Raw genomic sequence first — 25553 nt, 5'->3', positions numbered from 1 at the left:
CCCAAACCTTTTAGCATTTGTGTTCTAATTTATGGAATTTCTTTGATTTTTCTTTGATTTCATCATAAAATTACAGAAAACCGTGTTTTTAATTCATGAAAAAAAGGCTTTTTATTGAAAGTGTTTGAAATAATAATAATTAAAAACAAAATGTAGGAAAGCAAAAATTAAGGGACCCATAAAAAATGTTTCTGTGACCCACAAATGGGCCCTGACCCACTGTTTGGGAAACAGTGGTCTAGGATGCTTGTTGTGATGGCCAGAGTGTTGTAGGGAAGAGATGGATAGATGATGTGATGTGTTAAGGGCTGTCCATACTTCGACCGAAACCGAAGATTTCGGTCAAAAGTTCCTTTTTCGACCATAAAATCATGTCCCTGGGGACTTCTGAAAAGCATTAGACCAGGGTTCCCCAATAGGTGGCCCGCGGGCCATTTGCGGGCCCGCGGGGGGCTACTGTCTGGCCCACACCAACCCCAGTAATAATGGTGGTATAAGAGCAGCAACAACACTTGTATATCGTCGTTGTCGGGTGGAAATCTCGTTTCTCCAAATTTGTACGTTCTTTCGCGAATCATACAAGGCCGTCGCACAAAAGTAGTGAAAACAGCAGATCGTGCGAGGCGTTGTGTGCTTGTAGATCGGCTGTTTTCACTAGTTTAAAATAATTTTTAAAATGATAAATGCAAAACGAATAGTTTTGGACATTTCACCCGACAACGACGATATCTGAACTGTCGCAGTCGCTGGAGTAGCGGGAACGTCGCCGTCGGCCCCCTGTAAGTGTGTGTGAACTGGGAAGGGATGGAGGAGTGGATCATGCCATGGATGTAAGGGGTGTGTTCATGCCCTTGATCTCCTTGTAGCTCTTTAGATCTACGTCACGTTTTGTTGTGCGTTTTGTTTTGTATCAAATGAAGCACAGTGACAGGTGCTCCTTCTGCATTTTATGTTTTAGTTATAATTGATTGCTTGACAGCTTGTGGGGGTTTGTTGTGTGCTTGTTTGACACATTTGCCTATTTGTATGCACAAGATTTCTTAAAACAGCCTGGAAGGTATTGACACGCGCACTCGCGCAGCCAAGAACGTTATGCCGCTAAATGACTCTGGAGATACTGGAAATAAGATCATTCCGGTTTTAATGGACAATATGTTCAGTGCCACATGCTACCACTTACCTAGTTTATGTGAAAACATTGTCTATTTGTGTGTGTACATTGATGTGGTTGAGTGTGTGTTTTATGGGGCCACGTTGGTGTAGTGGTAAGTGCATATGCCCTTTATGCAGAAGGTCAGGGACATGCTGGGCCCCTGATTCAGCCCGGGAAAAAAGGAGAGGCCCTCATTGCGTGCTATAGAGAGAGAGAGAGATCTCTCTATAGCGCTGCTGCTACTCAAAGATTTGCTATTTCAGATCATGACAAGTGACAAGCCAGTGGGCCAATTATTGTACATGAGTTATATTTCGTCGTTGTCGGGTGGAAACCTTGTATGTCCAAAAAATAATTGTTTTGTAATTATCATTTTAAAAATGATTTAAACGAGTGAAAACAGGTGCGAGGCGTTGTGTGCTTGTAGATCTGCTGTTTTCACTACTTTTGTGCAACAGCCTTTTATGATGAAGCAGGGCTTTGCTTTGCGAAAAAATGTATCAATTTGAAACTTTGGAGATACGAGGTTTCTGTCCGACAGTGACGATTTACTTTGTTGGCCGCCCAGCCCCCAAAATGGAACAAAGGCCGACATTTTATTTACATTTTTCCCTAATGGCCGGCCTGGATCGGCCGGGAATGAACCGGCCGTTCGGGAGTTGTCCTGCTTTTCCCAATGGCCAGCACGTCCCTGCAGAAGGTTGAGTGGTTCAAACCCTGCCTAGGCTGACGTCGGCAAGTGGGAGAAGACGACATCCAGCTCATGGCCTCCCCTAAGTAACAAGAAATCTTGTTAAATAAAATGTCGCCAACCAATCATCAAGGACGATGATACACGAAAGAAGTGTGTGTTTTATTATCTGGTGGACCATGAGTCAGTATGTGCAAGTTCGACTTTGAATTGGGAAAGAAAGACAGATAGACAGACAGACCGAAAGAAACAGGGAAGTAAAGAATGAAAGAAAGAAATACTATCGATTGAATTTGAATGAAGCTTTAATAATGCGTTGTCAGCAGGCTGCCACCATCGAGAGACGGTCAATGCCTCCATCGGGCTACATCACACACACAGTCAGCGCCCCCAGCCTTCATGGCAAAACGGTAAGCCTTAAATGATTACAACTTTAACTTTCTAATGGGGCACACTTTACATTTATTATTCAAAAGCTATTTTTTTTATCTGTAGTTAAGGGTAGCCAAATTATTTTTCCACCCCTTTTTCCCTCCCAATTTAGTCGTTAGCCAATTAACTTCCCCACACATGTCGTGTTCCTCCCTTTCAACACCCCCCGCTGGCAAGCACCAGCCCAGCTCCTAAGAATGCCTTCCCCACCCAGCTTCCCTCCCTGTAACATAATGGCCAATTGTACTCACATAAACACTAGGGGTGGGACGATATGAAAAATGTCATATCACGATTATTGTGACCAAGGAAATCGCGATTTACGATATTATCGCGATAATCAAAATACCCCCAACATCCATTATCCTGGGGGCGGAATATTTTCCAAAAAATAGCAGACCTACAAGTTCACAACGTAACGCGGCGCGTTGTGAGCTTGTAGATTGGCTATTTTTTGGCAAGGAGATTTGGTACAGAGTGAAAAAAAAGACTATCAAGTATGTTTATTATAAGTACACTTTACTTAATTACTTACAATAGAGGGTTTAAGTTGTACCGGATATGCCGCTCGGCAAATAAAAGGTGAATTGATCCCAGTGCATGACGGAGGACGATTTCACGATAAATGAAATATCCACGATACGATTATCGTGAGTGTTTTTTTATCACGATAACCGATAACATCGCTTATCGTCCCATCCCTAATAAACACTCAGCCAAGCTTGATGCGCGGCAGAGGATTCAAACCCCTCCTCTCGAGTCCGTGGTGGTGGATACTAGGTACTAATGCCACCTGAGCTCACCTCATTCAATGCTTTTATGATGAGTTCTTTTCCTGAAACCTATCGTTCAGTATCACTATTAAATATTCAATTTAAAGCGATGTGTGATTTTTGAGATTTGTTTCGTTATACAATGAGTCAATTGAACCACTACTTGCTCACACTGGACAGAAGCACCAGAGAAAGATGTCTATGACTTGTGTCATGCCCAGGTAGCTACTGTATCCAACCATCTACCATACAACATTGCTTTAAGATTTTGATCATTTTTATAAGTGTAGGTGTTTTCTTTTTTCAAATAATGTGTTGGCAGTCTTGGACATAGAAAAGTTATTAAACACTTTGTGAGTGGATGTGAAATGTAATCGTCTTCTACTTCTACATTACGTATATCTTCTGGTTCGGCTTTCCTACTCGCGCCAGCAGAGCGCGCAAGTACTGTGTTCGGTGATGTCTGTATCCGGGCCAACAGTACAAAGGCAGGGCCTTTAGCCAATGAGGGAGCAGCGTTCTCGGTGACGTCACCACCAACAAGTGCGACCTGATATAAATAACAAGGCGCAAGTTGGCACGTCAACTTACTTAGTGTGTCCGAATTGGCATATGGGACTGTTCGGTTGGGAGGTGCCCGAGTTATGCCAGGGACAAACACACAGACACAGGTTTCGTGAATTAATAAATAGTGTTATTGTTGTATTACAAGTTATTGCAGTGTTATTTCACATTACCTGCAGTGTTGCTAGCATGTTTTAGGTGGAGAGAAGGGCTGTAACTATCGATTATTTTCATAGCAATGAGTCTATCGATTACTTTTCCGATGTCTTAAATAACCAAGAAGCGATTATTTAATTCGTTATTTTTTTAATATAATGTATTATATCGATTCGTGCAATTAACAATTGAATCCCACGACGAGAGGGTACAAAACTTTACTCATCTTGGCATTTAGTTGGTGTTATCCATCGTAATATGGATAACCTAATATGAGGGAGAACAACGGTCATATCCACAGTGGGATTTAATCCCTCATTAGCCCTAATGACATGCATGAGGAGGGTGAAGAGGTAGACCGTTTGCTTCTCTTTTATTCAAGTTTTGAATGTTTTCAGGCCAAGGACCCCTTAACTGAGAGAGATGAAGCAGGGACCCCCTCTACATATTGTATAAATGCGTTATGCAGATTTCCATCCTTGTTTGACATCACTGTCATCAGTCTGTTGGATTCGTGTTTCAGACATTTAGCCACTTAAATCGTCGAAACTTGACCTTTCACACTGTACTTGTTCTGCTCTCTTTTACCTCTACACCAAACATATTTGCTGAAAATAGCCGATCTACAAGCTCTCAACGCCTCGCAGCGCGAGGCGTTGAGAGCTTGTAGATCTGCTGTTTTTGGCTAAAGTTCTCCTCAGATTAGGGATGCGAGGGTTCAAGTTTTTTAATTGAAAATAATTATCCTATCGCACAAGGATTTGGTGGCCCCCCCTGTAGTAACTCTGAGGACCCCCTAGGGGTCCCGGACCCCCCTGTTGAGGACCCTTGATTAGCCACCAGTGCAGTAACACTCCTTGCTATTCTTGGACTGAATCCCACCAGACCTTCCTAACTTCCTACTAATGTCCAAGCACAGAAAACGTTACGAAGTTACAACGACGTTTTTTGTTTTTCAAGAGACGTGGCTGCCCAGTCTGTCACTAAAAGGATAACGTAAGTTGAGCAGAGAAATGGAGGGTATGTTGTTTTTTGGTTTTCTTTATGATGCCCTCCCAGCCTGAGGAGCTCACGCTGCTCCTTATCCAGTTACGCCGGCACCAGGCCAAGATGGCCACCGCACGCCACCACGCCCTCGCCCAGCTCCAGCAACTCAACGCCCCAAAAGAGCCCTACCACCACCACTACCACCACCACCACCACCTCCTTAACAACAATACCACCACCACCTCCTCCTCCACCTCTTCCTCCTCCACCACCAATCCCTTCCTCCTCAACCCCGGCCTCTCAACGATGTCCCACCTCGGTCTCTCGGGCCTCTCTGCTCCATTGAGACCCTGCGACACCCAGGTGGGCTGCTGGACCAGCATGGAACTCAGTCCCCGCCGCCTTATTTTGTCCTTCACCCACTCTGGTAGAGGTTGCCTCTAAGTGGTCATAAAGTGAATTTTGGTCACAATTACACATTTAAGTGCTGTATCCAGTGCAGGAATTTCATGTAGCTAGGGCTGTCACAATTATTATATAATAATCGTGATTATTTGACATAATCGTGATTATTTTTCATAATTGTCATAATCGTTTCCATGTCAAAAATAGTGGAAATAGCAGATCTACAAGCTCACAACGTGTCGCATCGCGACGCGTTGTGAGCTTGTCGATAAATGTTCTTTTTTAACTATAAAGTTGTCAAATGTGTCAAGTCATTTCTTTGTATATTTAGCTTATGTGTCATATCTACCATGTGTAACTTCAAAGCCTAAAAGCCAAACAGAAATGTAATTGTCAACGACAAAAACACAATTAAATCGTTAATCGCAATTATTTGAGAGAAAATTAATCGTCATGTAAAATGTCATAATCGTGGCAGCCCTACATGTTGCCCCTCAGTTTGGCCTTGTGCCCCTCAAACCAATGGCATGACCTGAGGCCACAGTGGCCTTAATGCCCCAGCTGACTGTACTACTTTCTCCTCTGTCTCTTTCTTGTCAATATGTAGACAATAGACACCGGTGTTTCTTTCTTGTCATTTAGACACCATTGTCTTTTGTTTAGATTCTGAATTCTTAAATCCCAGAGTCCCCATCTTTAAACCAATCCAGTGACTTTGATTGGTGCAGGGCTGAGCATGGATCAAATTGTAAATCCCATCATTTATCTATTTCACTGTAGATTAGGTTATCATCCCTAACCCTTAAATTCTTTCAATGGACTAAAATCTTGTTTTATTTGATGGCCTTCCTGCCCTGTCATTTGGCATTTGTGCCCTCAAAAAATGGACAACACCAAAGGCCAAGTGGCCTTGCCCCTAAAATAATGAAATTCCAGGCCTGGCTGTATCTATCTATCAATAATGATAGATACAGCCAGCGGGCGGTTTCCCTGAGGAGAAAATGACAAACATTACAAGTTGCTGTGGATCTTCAGTAGGTTTTACTCAGGCCAGTGCTTTTATTTTTAATTTTCTTATTTACTTATCGCGTACAGTACAGACACTGATTGAAAGCTTCCCTTAGTGCCTATAATCTAAACTGCCTAAAGCAGCATCAGTGGTTTTGGTAGAACAAGTCACAGATATTTTAGCAGCAACCTCTACCAAAAGCCCCAGTGGTTTGGCCTTCAAAAACCATCAGCTTCCTCCTTCTTAACAAGCTTGGTTGGCTTCCATATTGTGACTTTGGTGACACCATCCATTACAGTATGTCGCTAACTTCCATATCTATGTGCTGCTAAGTGCTGCCAGTCATAGCATGTGCAGTTGGCTAGTTAGCTTTCATATTGTGATGATAGTTGCACTGTCCACACGTGCTGTTAAGTAGCCTCCTATCTTGGTGCCAGACCCTAGCATGTATCAGCCTATGCTGTTCGCTAATTGGCATTCTTGAAACCATTCCATGCTTTGGCTTATTGGTTAGCTGCTGTTTTTTGGTTACATTTTTCATCAACTGGGCTTTTGATGTCAGTGTCTCACATTAGGGCCATGTTTCAAGTTTGTTTGTTTTAGTGATGCAAACTGGCTTCAAAGCAGAGCTGTTTTTGTGGGCCGATTTTCGTCTGCAGCTTGTAGTTGATGTGTTTATGTATTAGGTCTGTCTATTACTAAAGCAAGATAAAAAATAAAATAAAACATGCTCTCTGTCTCTGTCTTGTGTCTGTGTGTATGTGAAAACAATTTGTGTGGGTGCATGGCATGCTTACGTGTGCACATGTGTGTATCTTAAGAGTAGGCCCCATGATTGTTTGTGAAGGCAAGTGTGTGCGTGTGGAGTGTGGTGCATATTACTGAACGAATGCCATCTACAGTACCTGTTGTGTTTAGATTTATAGATGACGACTTGTCAGTAATGCCAAAGGGCAATTTGACCCTTCTTTCCTCAAACCAATAATCCATATCCGTTTGTTTATTTATTTCCTCACCCTGTAGGCTGATGACACTTATGTGCAGCTGAAAAAGGACTTGGAATATCTGGACCTAAAGGTGGGACATGGAGACAGAGGGACATTGTTTTTCCTCCTGCCCTTCTCTCTCTTCTCTCTTGCATTCTTGTATTAACTAATGGTGCTGCTCACTCGGTCTCTAACGCCCACTGCCTTGATACTAACTGACAACAAGGGCTGGGTCTCTAGGCATAGTATTTTGGTTTTGGTATTGATTCACACACAAGTTAACTGAGCACCCTAAAAATATTATTTCTGAATAGTATGATATATTATTGAATTCATTTTTTCTCAAACATTTGAATGATCACAGCTAAAATGATCCAAATCGAAATTATTGAATGTTTCAAGTTATTTTTTTTCAAGTTTTTTTTCCAAGTTTTTTTTTTTTGTAAAAAACACATAGCATACATTTTTAAATAATTTATAAAATTGTGCCTTGAAATCATGTTTCAATTCACCAAAGAAAACCATCTCCCCAAAATGTTTTGTTTTGGAAAGGTTTTACAGTTGAAAAGTAGCAAAACGATGCCAACGATACCCAGCCAGATTGTCCTCCAATGCTAACACCCTAACAGTATTAGTTACCTATTAGTGATTTAAACATTCTCTTCCGAGGCAGCCATTGTGTAAAACGAAAGCAGCCGTCCATTTTGTGATGACGGCTTTTGGTGTGTGTGTGTGTGGTTTCTGACTCCCAGATCAGAGCTCTAGAGCCGCTGATCCTCGCAGTTCACAGTTTACTACTACACTGCACTGCCGGGCCACTCAGGCCCCTAATGAACGTAAGCTCTGAGTGTGTACGGCATTAATGTGTCTGTGCCTGTGCTGTTAGCGTGTAGGTAGGGCATCTATATGCTGAGTCATTTGTGTGTGCCTCCCAGGGGTCCCTTGACTTTGTGTGTGATGTAAAAAAAAAAAAGAAGAAAACATCCATGAAATCCCATGCATGTTTATACAGTATGCAGGTACTGTCAGGGGTGTCGCACCAAATTCTGGGCCCTGGGTACAAGTATTCACTGCGGGGTTTAACCCATTTAGACTGGGAACGCATTATTACGCATTATTTTGTGCTTTAACTATTGAAAAATAGCAGATATACAAGCTCACAGCGCAGCACCGAGGGCTGCGCTGCGAGCTTGTAGATCTGGTATTTCTTTTTTAAATAGTGATAATTTGTGCAAGTCTTTGAATATTTCAAATCCTTCTAAGGTTTTTTGAAAAACCTATGTTTCTATGTCAGTGGTGCTCAAACCTTTTCATGTGAAGGACCCCCAAGTTTATATTTTTTACAAGTGAGCTTGTATATCTGCTATTTTTCAATAGCTAAAGTGTAAAATAATTAAAGGACCACCTCACCTCTGGGACAACCAGATCTTATTTTATTGTTGTTTGGGACACGATCAGCACAATCCTGAGTTATTGTTTTGTATTCAATCTGTTTTTAGATATTTTAGTATTTCAGCATGCTACATGTCATATGATGCATTTTGCATCATATGGTGCAATAGATGATGCAATATCATGCTACAGAGCATCATATGACCAGATGTAGCATGCTGAAATACTAAAATATCTAAAAACTCAGGATTGTGTTGATCATGTCCCAAACAACAATAAAATAAGATCTGGTTGTCCCAAAGGTGAGGTGGTCCTTTAAGGGCCCAAGATGGAGGGGCCACCTTGGGCCCTAGTAACTCAGTCCCACCTTTCCCCCCTTGTGACGCCCCTGGGTGCTGTAATGTATACGCATGTACAGTACAGTCTATGTGTGTGAGTTTGTCTCGAGGGCCTACTCGCCTGGGAAGGGATAGATAGAAATGACATAAGATTGCTTGTAGCACTTTGTCTGTGGCTTAATGTAGCCTCTGTGTGATCTTTGCCCTCTCCTCATGCGATGATGATGTTGTTGATGATGATGATGATGAAGGCATTGACGTTGAGTAGCGGCATGGGATGGCTCGGCAGTGCATGTGCTGTGGCTGTGGCTGTGGCTGTGGCTGTGGCCTGGTGGTTGAAAAGGCCAGCTGCTTGCACCATCATCTTTTGATTCACTGTACCTCTTTAACAAAAGTCCCAACCTCTGTTAATTCAGAGTGTGTTTCAAATATTGAAAAACTGTTTCGAAGTTTCATTCAAATCCTAATTCCTAAAAACGTCTAGTCCTTTAAAAATAAATAGGAACAGCTATTTTGTACTGAACATTCTTAACAGTACTATCGTTAACGTGCTAACAATTTCAAGATGGTTTAAATCGGCCAGTTTTGCACAAATGTAATGCCTCCTTTATGTGCTATCTTATCTCTGTCTCTGATTATTGTATGAGCTGTTTCAAATACTGGGCCTTTTTAGTTGGAGTGGCCATTTTGTCCACTGATAGCAACCCGCCTCAACATAAACATTTGCTTGTACTCTACATTGAACATATTCTCCTTTCTTCATTATTACTATAGTACTTTTTGGCATATACAATACAATTATAGCATGTTAGAACGCTTTCTATTTCCCACTAAAACGCTATACAGTATACAGTATGAATACCTGCAGTATGTGTTTGTTTTGGTTGTGGTATAGGCGACTATACCACAACAGGTGATACAGGCGACTTTTTTTCTGTTTTTACTGTGATATAGTTCTGAGCTTCTTTGTATCCATAGCCATTCTTGTTGTCATGGCAAGAGCTGTTTTTGTGTGCCGATAATTCACCCCTATGTTTTATGTATAGTGCTGTATGCAAGGCTCAAGGGAATGTATGAATGACCATTAGGGGTGTAATTCTCGGATGATTTGATTGGAGTATCATTCTTTAGGAATGGATTAAATGTATCATAAAATCTACAATTTGACCATGATTTGATTGCATTCAATTTGCAGAACTATTTAAAAAAACATATGTTGAATTCACACGTGACTAAACTGACTCGGTATTAGTGGAAAACGGGGAATACGAATGATACACCAAGCTTCAAGTTCTCTCACACAATTATTTTCAAGCAGTGCCATTTTACATTACATTTAATTTGGACCAAAATATAATTCATTTTAACATTCCAAATGTATGCAGTTGAAACCCTACACTAAAATCGATGGATCACGATGCATTGATGCATTTTTACACCCTAATGACCAATACATCTTTGCTTCGTATTAGTTTCTGTAGTCACTGGTCTTTGTCATGTAGTCCCCTTGGTGTCCATTTTGGTTTGACATATCTCATACATCCAGCAACTTGAAATGTTTGTTTTCCAATCTCTAGGTGTTTGGAAGTCAGACCGGGAAAGATTCTGGGAAACCAGTCAAAGTGGCAGAAAGTGACGTGGACGTAAGTAGAGCATCATGAAACCATCTTAGAAACCTTTGCTGCATTGAACACACCTCACAAACTTTCTACATTTTTGCGTAAGAGAGTAGGTTTACAACCGGAAGTAGTTCTTCCGGTTGTAAACCGTGACGTAGTGGGGCCTAAGTGACGCGTTTTGCATCATAGTTTGTGTTCATGGACGCGCTGGGGCTCCAATTCATGAACGAGCACTTCCGCTATGAACGGTCAATGAACAGTCAATACAAAGAAGCCTAGATGCGCGTTCATGTGTCTGGCCCGTCCGTAAAAAAGCTGCAGTACCTCAAACGCCAACCATGTCAATTGGGCTTCAGCCCTCCCCTTGGTGTCTGGGTGCTTGTGTCCACACAGGATTTAAGCTATTAATAATAGTAATAATAATCTTTATTGTTCCCTCAGGGATAGGCTATTCATCTCCACATCTGTTCCAACAGTAAAAACCCATAACCATATAGCACAGAACAACATGACACATAACATAACACCAGAATACACAAAAACCATCCTAATAGCAAGGCAGTTTGTTTAACGCTGCAATGGCTGAAGGGACAAAACTCGTACTTAAACAAACCTTTTCCCATTTCAAAGTTATCTCTCTTCGTACAGTTGGCATGAGTTCGAAGTGATGATGGATGATCATTGTCATTGCTATCGTGAACGTTAAACGTGTGATGGTCTTTATTGTTCATATCATTCGCAGCATATTGTATGACACACCAGACGCCGCTGCAGCTGCAGTGTGAGCCATGAGGTCCCTAGTTCCAATCTGATTCCCGGTCTTATCTTATCACGTCTTTCCTATTATTGGTTTCCTGTCTCGCTACACTCTCCTATAAGAAATAAAACATTAAAATGCCCAAAATAATCAAACATATAATTTTCCAAATGTCTGTCTGTCTGTCTGTCTGTCTGAGTGAGTGTCTGTCACAGCGTTTCTCCTCAGTGGCTGGAGCAATTGATCTGAAATCGCATCACCATTAGCATATGAACACACCTAACATAACTGTGAAGCCCGTTTGTCACTTTCACAAATCATATGCTGTATATTAGCATTTTCATGGTGTATCTATATCTATTCTGCATCTAGCTTGAGGCATATCTATTCTGCATCTAGCATGAGGCAACATGTTTAACCAGCTGTGTGTGTGTGTGTGTGTGTGTGTGTGTGTGTGTGTGTGTGTGTGTGTGTGTGTGTGTGTGTGTGTGTGTGTGTGTGTGTGTGTGTGTGTGTGTGTGTGTGTGTGTGTGTGTGTGTGTGTGTGTGTGTGCGTGCGTGCGTGCGTGCGTGGGGGGGGGGGGGTCTGTTGTCTGGCCCTGTTACAGATTTTGTCCAAAAATCATGCAGATCGGTACACAGTATCTCTGTAGCCATTAAACGAAACGGGTATCTTATATTTTCAATTGGCTTAAAGCCGCATCCCACTTCCAAGCCCATGGCACGCCCACTCTGCATCCACTCCAACTCTACTTCAACTCAACGGTAGGGAGAAGGACGTAGGGAATAATACCGCCCACCTCTATGCCGTCCGCTCATTCGCTAAGCACGAGAGAGAGGAGGCAACAGGGGAGGGGGGGGCGGGCAAGCGAGAGAGAGAGTGAAATTTGACACCACTGTGTTTGCATGTGCGTGCTGCTGCTGCTGCCTCCACAGTGAGTGCAGAGAAATAGCAGAGGCATAACAGTCACTTCTCTCCAGTGCGTCCGGCGGTCAAATATGTCCGACCGGAAACGTGCGCTGCGGCACAATAGTTCCGCCACAATTTATTTTTATTTTTTTAACTTTTTTTTTTAAACTTTTTTTTTTTTTTTTTACTTTTTTTTTTTTTTAACTAGATGGGCCGCAACCCTCTAGTTTCTTACATTGATGCTCCTACATATTATCATGCAAGCACCAGTTAAAGTTACTTTCCATCCCTCATATACTGTGTGCACAGTGCACATCCCATAACCCACACACTGCACATAATTTCAGAGCTCATATCTTTGAACGGGTAAGGACTAGTTACAAAAAATTACAAATAAAATGACCAAAAGTTATTTTGAAAGTGAAATATCCCTTTAAGTTTTGTGCAGCTCCCATTGCTTTCTTCGGGAAAACAAAAATGCCTATTATGGCAAAAAGGGAAAAGTGTGGGAGGATGTTCCGAGTTTGTTCCTTTTATTTATTTATACATCTTCACATTTGATGCCCAGCCCAAATGATTCATCCAGCTTCTAAAATAGGCTATTATTTTATTCCTCTCTTGTGAATTGTATATACTTCCTGTCTAGAGGATCCTTGTGTCCTGCTGCAAACTGCAAGCGCTAACACCGCTTAACAATTCATGAGCATGATGTTCACAATGAATATTTGATTAGATCGAACAACAATATTCACCATGGAGGCAACAACAAGTTAAATTATTAATATGAAGGAACATCAAATATGACTGCAAGCGTGTTTACAGTACAGTACAGTACAGTACAGTACAGTATAGAGCATACATGGGCAACTGGCGGCCCGGGAGGCCCCCACCTTCACTTAATGCGGCCCGCAGGTTAATACCAGAATACTGAATATATTATTGATTTCAGCTGTTACAATTCCAAATATGACCTGCTTTAATTCAGTCAGTCTATATTAGTAGCTTAATGACTAGTATAGTAGTATCACTTTTTTTTTATGTCCAATGTATTTGTATTTATGTTCATGAAGTTAACATGAGTATATAACTAAATGCGTTTGAAAAGAATTCAAAAGAAGCAAAAATAGCCGATCTACAAGCCCAAAACGCATCGCAGCGCAATGCGTTTTGAGCTTGTAGAGCTGCTATTTTTGTGTCTATTGTATGCAATACTAGAATGACAAAGTACTGTAGGATGTAGCAATATGCATTGTGGCCCTCTGTAGTGAAGGTGGAAATATAGTGGCCCTCGCCATCATCAAAGTTTCCCACCCCTGGTATAGAGTGTGGTGGATGGAGTTAATGTGGATAAGCACATGATTCACGGTCATAGTCCTATTACTGCCCCGAAGTGATAAAATTAGGTCCAAATACATTTGATTGATTCTCATGGGATGATTATGCCATACAGCAACAAATAGCCAGCAGCTAAAATATAACAAAAATATACCTTACATACAATTTTCAAAGAAACAACATCGAAGAAAGCATGTGCAGAAATATCTCAACTAAACGTATTCATTTTATTCAATGTGAGCAATATATTTACAGAAATGTGCACTATATGATATGTGTAGCTTTATCAGGCACGGATTAACACAAAGTTCCTCCCACTTTTAGTATAAGGGCCGATTTCCCTAGTGTGACTTTGGCCAAAATATATATATATATTTTTTTGTTGTTTAAGTCACATGGTTTTGTGACTAAGGCCAAAACAATTGCCTAAGTCTGGAGTAAGTCAGTAAAATAATTTGGCCAAAGTCAGGTTAATCCTATTTAATCCTCTTATTTTACATAACTGGCAGAAAGCGTTTTTTTATATATATATATTAATACATTTGTTATAAACGTGTCATATAGTTTTGTTTTGGATCTTTTTTTTTTTTTCTTCTTTTTTTTAAGAACTGAGTCCATTTGTTTAAGAAGGTTACGAAATTCAAACTTAGTTTCTCTCTCTCACACACTCACACACATACATGCTGTCCACAACCTTGTGGTGCTGAAACATAGTTTATATACTGTACAATGTCATTCACTCAATCCCTGAAAAAGACCTTAGTCAATAAGGCCTTCTGCAGGGATTCAGTGTGTACACCTGGGACACATAATGGCAGTCTATAATGGCAGTCTATCATGGGGACAAAACAGCAGTAGGAGCGAGATCATTTAGCGACCTACAACCGGGTCGCGACGTGGTCGGTAGTTTTCAGCGACCGGGTTGCTAAATCGAGCGACCGGGTCGCTAAATCACCGACCGCGCCGCTAAATCGACCGACCCGGTCGCTAAATCTACCGACCTGCCTGCAGTTTTAGGTCGGTAGATTTAGCGACCCGGTCGGAAGATTTTGCGCCCCAGTCGGTCGATTTAGCGACCCGGTCGCTCGCTTTAGCGACGCGGTCGGTGATTCAGCGACGCGGTCGGTGATTTAGCGACCCGGTCGGGAGGTTGCGTGGCAGGTTAGCCTAACTGAGGTAACGGTCGGGAGGTTGCGTGGCAGGTTAGCCTAACTGAGGTAAGGTTACTGAGGTTAGGTTTAGGGTTAGGGTTAGGGTTAGGGTTAGTAGGTCGGTGGAAGCGACCACCGGTCGGTGGATTTACCTACCCGGTCGCTGGATTAGCGTCCCAGTCGGTGGAATTAGCGTCCCGGTCGATGGAATTAGCGTCCCAGTCGGTCGATTTAGTGCCGCGGTCGGTGATTTAGCGACCCGGTCGCTCCATTTAGCGACCCGGTCGCTCGCTTTAGTGCCGCGGTCGGTGATTTAGCGACCCGGTCGCTCCATTTAGCGACCCGGTCGCTCGATTTTGCGACCCGGTCGCTGAAAACTACCGACCACGTCGCGACCCGGTTGTAGGTCGCTAAATGATCTCGCCCTCTCTCCAAAACAGTATTAGCAGTACATAACCAAGACATGGTATGCATTGTTAATGCCAGTCTCAAATGTTGACTCTGTCTCCCCCTGCAGGTGAAGTTGAGTCAGTTGTGTGAGCAGGACAAGACCCTGAAGGAACTGGAAGCAAATATCAGCTCCTTAAAGGAAGACAAGGTAAACAATGCTAATTTGTGCTACACGGTAAAATCTTCAGTGTTAATTTAACTCTGAGCGTGTACAAATGTAACCAAATACACCTGGAAGGGATCATTTGATTACATTTACACTCTCCATCCTACTTTCAAATTGGGTAATGGGAGGCCAGCGGGCGGCCACGTCTAGGGGTGCAACGATACATTTTGATAGCGATTCGATACATATCACGATACATGGTTGACGATACGATACATGGACAATATTGGTTCATTCATGGCAATACGATTCGATTCAATGATTTAAAATCCATATAGTAACTATTTAGCAAAGAAATTAAATCTGTGTGAAAGGTGTGGATAGTGCAGGTTTTTTGTATTATTATGGATATAAATAAGTAAACACAGTGATTATCTGCCAAATACATGGACATTGTATATTGACAAACCTGCACCTTGACATGAACCCAGAGATTACACACATTTATCGATAGACCAGTGTTATGTAGCTATATGCAGGGTTTCCTGCAGCACTTTACAGGCCAGGCGCCCCGCCCGGCCAGAAAACCCCCCCGCCCCCCAAAGGGTATTAAAAAAAAAAAAAAAAGTTTTTTTTTTCTTTTTTTTTTTTCAAAAACATTTTTTTTTTTCAAAAAAATTTTGGACCTCCAACAATGTACTAGGCATGATCGCGATCGCGAAATTGCATGTTTAACCCCCATACCAACCCTATCTTTCAAACATGGCAGCCATGTTTGTTTACATTTGAAGAAAACATAAGGGCTGGTATCTCCTGAATGCCTGAACGGATTTCCAAGCGGATGTTTTTGTTTGAAAGCTGTGAAAAGCATGTACATGCATAGTGCATCATCTGTGCACGAATTCGTACACCAGCGTGCACACAATTTTTTTAACCCTTTGGTGGCGAACCGGCAATATAAGAGGACCCACTTTACATATGGCACCGAAGAAGTTAAAGAACAACTTCTTTTTTTTATCTATGTTAATGTATTAATGTATGTTTTATAGTATAAACATTTATATCTCCAAAGTAACAAGTAACTAAAGTTAACTTTGTAAGAGTAGAAGTAAAATATTTGGATCCCAGATGTAGTGGAGTAAATAAGTACTGAAAACAGGAAATACTCAAGTAAAGTACAAATACCTGAAAATCTCCTTTGTACAGTACAAGTACAGTACTTAAGTAAATCTACTTAGTTACTTTACACCAATGTTTTTTTTTTTTTTACTGTGCTGTAGACTTCTATTTATATGAGTGCTGGTTGATTAACCTGGGGGAAAAAAACAAGTTACACTGTCCTGTGAAAAACGTATCGTAGTTATTCAATGTTGAATAAATGTGGATGATAGCATGTAGTTGTGTTTTCCGTCATCATGGGCACATTCATGTGTTTTTTATAGGGCAAAAATAAGAATTAATATTAAAAATTAAGTGAATTAATTACTCGAATTAATTAATTAATTATCAAAAAAAATCGGCGCACGTGCTTTGCGCGTGCGCCATGAGATCCCCCCCTGGTCAAGACTTTTTCCTGCAGGAAACCCTGATATGGAAAGGAAAAGTAATTAAACCCCTCCTTTTAATTTTTTCTTTGCACCGATTCTTTGCACTGCCGATTCGATACGATACAAAATAAAACGATACGATTCGATTTTAGCTGTTTTCATTTCGATATACTTCGATTTTTTTTTAACTAAAAACGATATTTCGATACAGTTACTATAACGTTACACCCCTAGCCACGTCACTCTGACCCAGCCATAACCATAAACAAACTCCATATGCCCATATTTAATATAGGCATATATCGTCCCGAACCTCTTGTGAGTTACCAATGGACAAATATACATTCTACTGTGTAGTTCACTTAACTTATAGGTTTTGTTTGGACTACTGTATTTTTTATCATCTATTTGTACAATATCACAAGCAGAGGCAAGGAGTAATGCTGTGCACATAATGATATCAATGCTCTGATAGTCTCTGCTTAGTTTATTTTACTTTATTACATTTTCCGCCCATTTGACGTACCTCTAAAAGCATTTGTTGCTACTACTCCTACAGACCGATTCCGATTGGCTATGAATGCCCTCGCAACCTGGCCTGGCAGAGACCTTAATTGCGTAGGGCTGCAACTAACGATTATTTCCATAATCGATTAATCGGTCGATTATTTAAACGATTGATCAGATTATTGATTATTTTGAGATGGGGGTCCGTGGCCAAATACATATCATTTTGGGGGTCCTTCACATGAAAAGGATTGAGAACCACTGACATAGCAGTCTCTCAAGAACAGACTAACTGAGCTCCAGTTAAATGAAAAGGACCTTTTCGTTGACGATGTCTGGCCAGATTGCTGACATAGAAACATGGGTTTTTAAAAAAATCTTAGAAGGATTCAAAAGACACTTATAGAATCGGGTCAAAATTCTAATTTTCACGATTTTTCAAAAATAGCAGATCTACAAGCTCGGCAGCGCGGCACTCGGTGCCGCGCTGCCGAGCTTGTATATCTGCTATTTTTCAATAGTTAAAGCATAAAATAATGATACACAATAATGTGTACTCGTTCTAAATGGGTTATTGCACTTATTTAACTATTACCTTATACATTATATTTGAGGTTCTTTTAGACATGTTCTAACTAACAAAAATACTTTAAAGATGAATAATTCATTGAAAAATACATAATTTATTACATATTGCCAGCTGCCGATTAGGTTGCTAATAAAAGACAAATCAAAACTAACTTTTTCTGACTCTGCATACATTTGATTAAAGAATAGCTACACATTTGTCAGGCTAAAGGGTAACAGTATACTCTTTTTCAAGTAGGTCATTTCAAAATAAATATTCAAGTCATTGTTTTGTTCTTGCCCCTATATTCCTGCATGGTTTTAATTAATACAAATTCCAGCGATTAGTTGCCTATTCGATTAGGAATATTAAATGAATTGGCAACTCATTTAATACTCGATTCGATTACGATTAATCAATTAATCGTTGCACCCCTAGTGCTGCGTGGAGCTCACTTTAATAGTTTACACGTAGATATATATCGTCGTTGTCGGGTGAAAACCTTGTATGTCCAAAACCGTTCGTTTTGCATTTATCATTTTAAAAATGATTTAAACTAGTGAAAACAGCGAGGCGTTGTGTGCTTGTAGATCTGCTGTTTTCGCTACTTCTGTGCGACAGCCTTGTATGATGAAGCAGGGCTTTACTTTGCGAAAGAACGTACACATTTGAAACTTGGGAGATACAAGGTTTCTGCCCGACAACGACGATATTTACCTCATTCCTCTGACCCCTGTGCAACTTGCTGTCAGGATAAGCTGGAGAGCGTGCTGGACGTGTCCCACCAGCAGATGGAGCAGTACCAGGACCAGCCTGCCCACAGCCAGAAGATAGCCTACCAGCAGAGACTGCTGCAGGAAGACCTGGTGGCCATCAGAGCTCAGATCTCACGCGTCTCCACGGTGGGTGATTGCTGCTATATATACAGTATTTCATGTGATAGGTAGGGTAGGTGATTGTGCCGCCCCGTCTGCCGCGCCGATACGCCGCTGTTCTATTTTTCCAGCGTTGCCGCGCGGTGAACATGTTCTCCCATGGTTCTCCCCACCGGGGGAAATGGATGTGCTCTGTGGCAGCGCGCCGAATCCAGTTGGGGTTACCGCGCGGCACTTAACGTGCGTCGATACCGCGACGCGACGCTGCGCAGCCGCCCGCGGCCAGTGTGTGCTCCCCTTTAAAGGACAACTTTGTTTTTTTACAACAAGGGTTTATATTTTAGATTGTAATTAGTAGGGGTGTAACGATTTTAACAACGATACGATACGCATCACGATGCGATTCGATGATTTAAAATCGATAGAGTAACTATTTAGCAAAGAAATTAAATCTGTGTGAAACGTGTCAATAGTGCACGTTTTTAAGGAAAAAAATCTATCATGCATATACCGGTAAATAAGTAAACACTATGATTCTCTAGCAAATACATGGACATTATATTTCAATATTTAAATGTTCTTGTATGGTCCTTTAGGAGATGTCCCGGGCCTGGGAAGAGTACAGTACTCTGGAGAGCTCTGTGGAGCAGCTCAGGACGGCTCTGCAGGCCCAGATGAACAACAGTACCACTCCTCAGGTAAGATACACCAGTGGTTCTCAACCTGTGGGTCGGGACCCCCAGGGGGGTCCCCAGATTAATTTGGGGGGTCCCCAGATGATCAACTTAATGTGCAACATTGTTTTCTCTCTCAACGGTAAACCAACCAACATAAAGTTTAAGTGTAGTGAGGCTATCTGCACATTTCTAAAGTGACAATTTACTTTTTAATACCTCTAAAATGACAACATTTGCCAAATTGTCAAATATTAGAGGTAGAAATTGTGAAAATAGCAGATCTACATGCTCACACAACGCCTCGCACCGCGAGGCGTTGTGAGCATGTAGATCGGCTATTTTCACAATAGAACCGTGTTATACAAAATGTAATGCCTCAACTCTTAGTGCTCATCAGGGTGGGGGGGGGTCCCCAGTTAAAATATGATTATTTTGGGGGTCGCGGCCTGAAAAGGTAGAGAACCACTGAGATACACTACTCTCCAATCTACTACTTTGAGAACAGTTTAGTGTACACTGTAAAGCCATCAGTTTTAATTTAACTCTCAGTTAAATTAATTCAGAGTTACAAATGGATAGCCTGGGTGCCAGCCTGCTACGCTGCGTTCCGTGGATCTGTTTTGTCACTTCGCTTCTCAGTCTGGACATGATTCAGTATTTCCGAACTTCAGTTGAGACGTAGGCAACGTCGTTGCTGATTAGATGTTAATTGTTCCAACGAATCAGAGTAGGGTTAGGGTAGCTACGTCATCAGCCATCCAATACACACTGATGTATTTGTCCCGCCTCCGCACCACAGACCAATAAGAAGCCACGGATGGTTTCCAGCCGTGTTTTATGTCCCACCTCCCCTTGCAGATAGGAGGCTTTCCAGATCCACAGAACGTAGCGTAGGCAGGCTGGTATACCCAGGCTAACAAATGGATACATTAACTCATTTGCTGCCATTTAACAATACCTTCGTACTCTCATATGCCCCATGTCTCCATAGACTTCCATGTAATTCATAGTGCACGGATCATGCACACCCATGCCTAGATAATGCACCACGTGTGTCCACATTGCTCACAGCTTTCAAACAAAAAAATCCGAATGGAAATCCGTTCAGGCATTCATGAGATAGCAGCCATTATGTTTTCCTAAAATGTAAACAAAGATGGCTGCCATGTTTGAAAGATGGGGTTGCTATGGGGGTTAAACATGCAATTTCGCGATTGCTATCATGCCTACTACATTTTTTTTTCAAAAACTGGAAATTCTCGGGTTCCTCGGGCATGGCAGGGCCGTACATCGGGATTTTTTCGGGCTCCTCGGCCATAGCAGCAAATGAGTTAACATTGGGAATGTTATTAACCCTTGTGTAATTTTTTTGCACAATTTGGTGATAACTGCTCATTTAAATGTTGAATCTTCCTTATTCTTACCTGACCCTTCTGGCTTGAATGTTATGTACAGTATAATGTGTTTTTCATCCTGTCTTTGCGTAAGGAATTTCCTCATTGAATTTGAAATTCAAAATAAACACATCTAAAATATTATTGCGACCGAAGGTCGCATATACTCTGAAGAACCGTGTCGCTTGAGTGTCCTTCCTTCCTTCCTTCCTTCCGTATCCTCGTGACCGTCCTTCCGTATCCTCTGTGATGTCAGTGTGATGTCAGCGAGTTGTGACATCACTTCCTGTACAGGGCGGCTACACGAAATGTGGATAACACTATATATGGAGATAGTCCAGTCCATCATGTCATATGGGACTACCGTCATAGAAAGTAGCCATTGTTAGGCCGGAGTCATTGGCTGTCTAAACATGGAGATGTGGATAACACTATATATGGAGATAGTCTAGTCCAATATGTCATATGGGACTACCATAGTACCGTCATAGACAGTAGCTATTGTTAATCCGGAGTCAATGGCTGACTGTCTGTACAGGAAGTGATGTCACATGACATACTTTTTATGCCCATATATGAGTCCTAACATGGAGATGTGGATAACACTATATATGGAGATAGTCTAGTCCAATATGTCATATGGAACTACCGTCATAGACACAGCCATTGACTCCGACCTAACAATGGCTACTGTCTATGACTGTAGTCCCATTATGACATGATGGACTGGACTATCTCCATATATAGTGTTCTCCACATTTCCATGTTTAGGCCCCATCGCTCACACCCTAGGTGGGGTTGGCGATAGGGCCTTTCTGTGTGGAGTTTGCATGTTCTCCCCATGTCTCCTAGGGTTGATACCCTCACAAAAACATGAACAAACTCCCCCCAGAATGATAACAACTAGAATCGTCAGAGAAACACTGTGGTTGGCCAGATAGTCAAGAATTGGCGCGACCTCGCTCTTTAGGGCGAGGTCGCATGTCACCCTGAGGTGTCTTACTAGTATATATCATGTAATTGACTGCTTTTTTTTTTTAAAGATTTAGTTTTTGGGCTTTTTTTATGCCTTTATTGATAGGACAGTAGACTGACAGGAAATTGGGAGAGAGATGGGGAATGACATGTGGCAAAGGTCGTCCGGATCGGGAATCGAACCGGCGACACCAGCAGGCGTCATAGCCTAGTATGTGGTATGCGCCTTGACCACCAGGCCAGCGGGCGCCCCTGTAATTGACTGCTTTGTGGCTGTTTAACTCATTGGTTGTTTACAGCTGAGGAAACCGAAGATTTTTCTACGTCTTTCACTGCTGGCTTCTCCTACCTGTTAACGCGGACGCTAATCCAGTTCCCATCGTGGGCGATCGGACACTGCTATGCATCGTGTGTTCGCGTATTCCATCAGCTTCTCAAATCCTTTAAAATTTTGAAAATTGATCAATCCGTTCTCCATCTGTAAGCCGTGGTGTTTACACAGAAAGCTAACGGGCCGGAATAGAGGACGGACCATCCACTTCCGTTTTGCGGCCTCAATGTTAATCGTTCCGCTCCATAATGTGTCCGTGTAGAAACCAATCCCGGAGCATTAGTTCCGGCCTATTTTATTTTGGCTTCGATAAATTATATATTTTTTAATTAAAGCTTATTAACAGCTTGCCAGCCTGGTCGTACTCCCTCGGACTTCCTACTGGGTCCCATCAGCCACACGTCTATTCCCGGACTTTTGATATAAATGATAATAATAAAAAAAAAAAAACATCGGAAATTCTTCTCTGTGTCTTTTTGGAGCTATCTGAAACGGTTAATATGCTCTCACAGTAATTTTCTGGTGCTGGGTGTGATACTCGTAATATCCAGCAGGCCACGCCGTTGACTCACATTCTGGATGGATGGCTGGCCAGGAGGAGCCTCATCCTCTCCCCAGTGTTGAAACTCAACAAGAAGCTCAAACAAGATGGCTGGTCTTTGTCTCTGTTCGTGGATCGCGGTTTCAATCACGTTCGGGCGCCGCTTCTCTATCGCTCCTTTCCCTGCTTCGCCGCACGTAAACGAATGGAATTGATCTCCCCTCCGCCTCGCCAAAGTAAGATCGCCGACCTCTGCAGGATGAATATGTACGCTGTATCGAGCACTCCATTACGTGTTGTTATCATGTGGGCTTTGTTTTTTTAAAACATGTTTGTAAATAAATGGCTTATTTCTTCGGCGCTACCTCTGTTCAGAGGGTTCTGCCGCGGCTTGCAACGTGTTAACTCTTCAGGTTCCTCGGGTATGGCGGAGAAGCCCTACGTATTTTTTTGGCAGCAGTTGTGTTAATGTGTGTGTGTGTGTGTGTGTGTGTGTGTGTGTGTGTGTGTGTGTGTGTGTGTGTGTGTGTGTGTGTGTGTGTGTGTGTGTGTGTGTGTGTGTGTGTGTGTGCGCGCGCGCTTTTGTGTGTGTATATGTGTGCGTGCGTTCATGTGCCACCTCAGCAGGAGAAAGCCCAGATTAAGCGTGAGTTGTGGAGGATTGAGGACGTGATGGGAGGGCTGTGCGCCAGCAAAGCAAACTACAGAATCACCATCAGCTCTGTCCACAACCCAGGTAGGAAGCACAGCAATGATCCCTTCTGGGATCATTAAGTTTAGGCCTAGAATTATTGAATGCTTTAACCAGTGAAAAATAGCAGATATACAAGCTCACAGCGCGGCACCGAGTGCTGCTATTTTTGAAAAAAGTCGTGAAAATGTGTGCAAATCTTTGACTATAATGTATTTTCAAAGCGAACATTTGTAACTCAAATTTTGCTTCTGGGTGGTCCCTGGAACTAAATATTTTGAGATGCGGGTCCGTGGCCAAATACATATCATTTTGGGGGTCCTTCACATGAAAAGGTTTGAGAACCACTGACATGGTAGTCTCTCAAGAACAGACTCACTGAGCTCCAGTTGAGTGAAAAGGATCTTTTCTTTGACGATATTATCCTAGATAAAGATTATCCTAGATAAAGTACTATGTTCTATCCGTCTGTCTTTCAATGTTATATGAGATACTTAAAGTGTGGTTCCTGTGGAAATAAGCCTCGGCTTTCTAGGATCTCCTTTTAGTTGACCTTGTACCAGTGTTTGTACTGTCATGAAACTGTACTTTTTTCTATTGCAAACTTCTAATAAATTATTCAATCAATCAAGATGGCTGGCCAGATTGCAGACATAGAAACAAAAGGTCTTAGAAGGATTCAAAAGACACTTATAGAATCAGGTCAAAATTCAAATTTTCACGATAAAAAAAAAAAATAGCAGATCTACAAGCTCGCAGATTTTTCAATAGTTAAAGCATAAAATAATGATACACAATAATGTGTACCCGTTCTAAATGGGTTAAGGTCTTTCCACACCTGGAGCAATACATACTCCCATAACTATGAATATGTTGTTTTAAAAAGTAAACACCACAACCTTAAAGGGGTGGTGACATCCAAAAATACATTTTGAGTTTTTTATGCTTTTTTTAATGTTCCCTGGCCTCAATTACACCAAAAAAAACACAACTTTTGACATGCAGTGGTTTTCCTGCTATCTGTGTGTTTGTGCCGGTTTCTGCATAATGAGTCTCAAACGTGCAGTTCATTGGATACTGGACTCATACGTCGTCAGTCCTCCTCTCTCCCAGTCTCCCTGTCTGTATTTCTCCCATAGAGTTATTTCTCCACAGCCCAAGTTTTGAGGAAGTGACCTCTTACATTATATCGTCCTTTAATTGTAAATATGGGCATATAAAATACATTTATCCATTCAAATATCTTATTTACATCAATATCCTTCATATCAAGTAGTCTGTTTATGCTTTAGTGAAATAATTAAAATCGCTATGTATTTGCGCACAGCGGAACCTCTCTCCTTCTTACCGACACTCTGTGTCGGCTGTGTCCGACTAACAGTGCACTGCTCCCCGGGGTAGAGCTAAGTGGAACCTCCCTCCTTTTACCGACACTCTGTCGTTGCTGTGACAGTGCACAGCGCACCCACACACACACACACACAGACAGACAGACAGACAGACAGTAATGCGAGCAGACAGTAAAACGCTATAACACAAGCAATAGGTGTTTCTCTAAACTGAGGCATTTAGCCAAAATATGTTGCTATAACTACAAAGGACCATGACGTTTTTCCTGCATTGCGGAGCGGAGCTGAACGTTACCGCGGCGCCGACGGTCTAAATTGAACTCCGCGAAGGTACATAGTAACCGCAGGGCTCCGGTAATGTATCGTTCCCGGGGTAAGAAAAAACACCCGCGCCTCGGCTCGTAATGACACAATTCCCCGCTGATCATGCAGACGCGTATGCCTCAGGCCAGGGCTTAGCTCAGCCTCTTTAGCTGCCATGGTTGTGTGTGTGTCTGTGTCACAGCCACTGTCTTGTGCGAAAGCAACAAAAAATGCGAGCACGCATCTCTGTGTGTTGGAGCCGGGGCGGCCGCAGATCTGTATGTGCGTGTGCGTGCGCGTGCGTGTGTGTGTGTGGCCACTTTGGGTACCATAGTTTGAGAATCGCTGTCCTATAAGGGCTGAAGTGATTGATTTGTATTAATAATCAAAATCTACAAAGTTACTAGTAACTAAAGCCTCCAAATGATTGTAGTGGAGAGATAAAGTGCATTTGCCTCTGAGATGTAGTGGAGTAGAAGTATAAGAATTGAAAATTGGAAAGGGTTAGGGTTAGGGTTAGGGCTAATACTCAAAATTGTACTCAAGTACATGTACTTACTGCACTATAGGCCTACTAATAT

At 42.0% G+C, this 25553-nt stretch overlaps 1 protein-coding gene across 1 annotated transcript in view; it reads left to right on the top strand.

Annotated features, from left to right (window-relative positions):
- Window positions 1-25553, top strand: part of LOC308294890 (pleckstrin homology domain-containing family A member 7-like) — a 91081-nt gene that overhangs the window by 41216 nt on the left and 24312 nt on the right. Inside the window, exons 6-12 of the mRNA XM_080737805.1 lie at window positions 2168-2254; window positions 7194-7247; window positions 10464-10529; window positions 15176-15256; window positions 18589-18738; window positions 19308-19409; window positions 23254-23365. Of these exons, the coding sequence (XP_080593931.1) occupies window positions 2168-2254; window positions 7194-7247; window positions 10464-10529; window positions 15176-15256; window positions 18589-18738; window positions 19308-19409; window positions 23254-23365 (652 nt within the window). The remainder of the gene's footprint in view (window positions 1-2167; window positions 2255-7193; window positions 7248-10463; window positions 10530-15175; window positions 15257-18588; window positions 18739-19307; window positions 19410-23253; window positions 23366-25553) is intronic.

This window comes from Nannobrachium achirus (genome assembly GCF_963921795.1).
Source record: "Nannobrachium achirus genome assembly, chromosome: 11".
Lineage (NCBI taxonomy): Eukaryota > Metazoa > Chordata > Actinopteri > Myctophiformes > Myctophidae > Nannobrachium > Nannobrachium achirus.
Note: the sequence above shows the minus strand (reverse complement) of the source record. Positions and strands in the feature narration are given on the sequence as shown.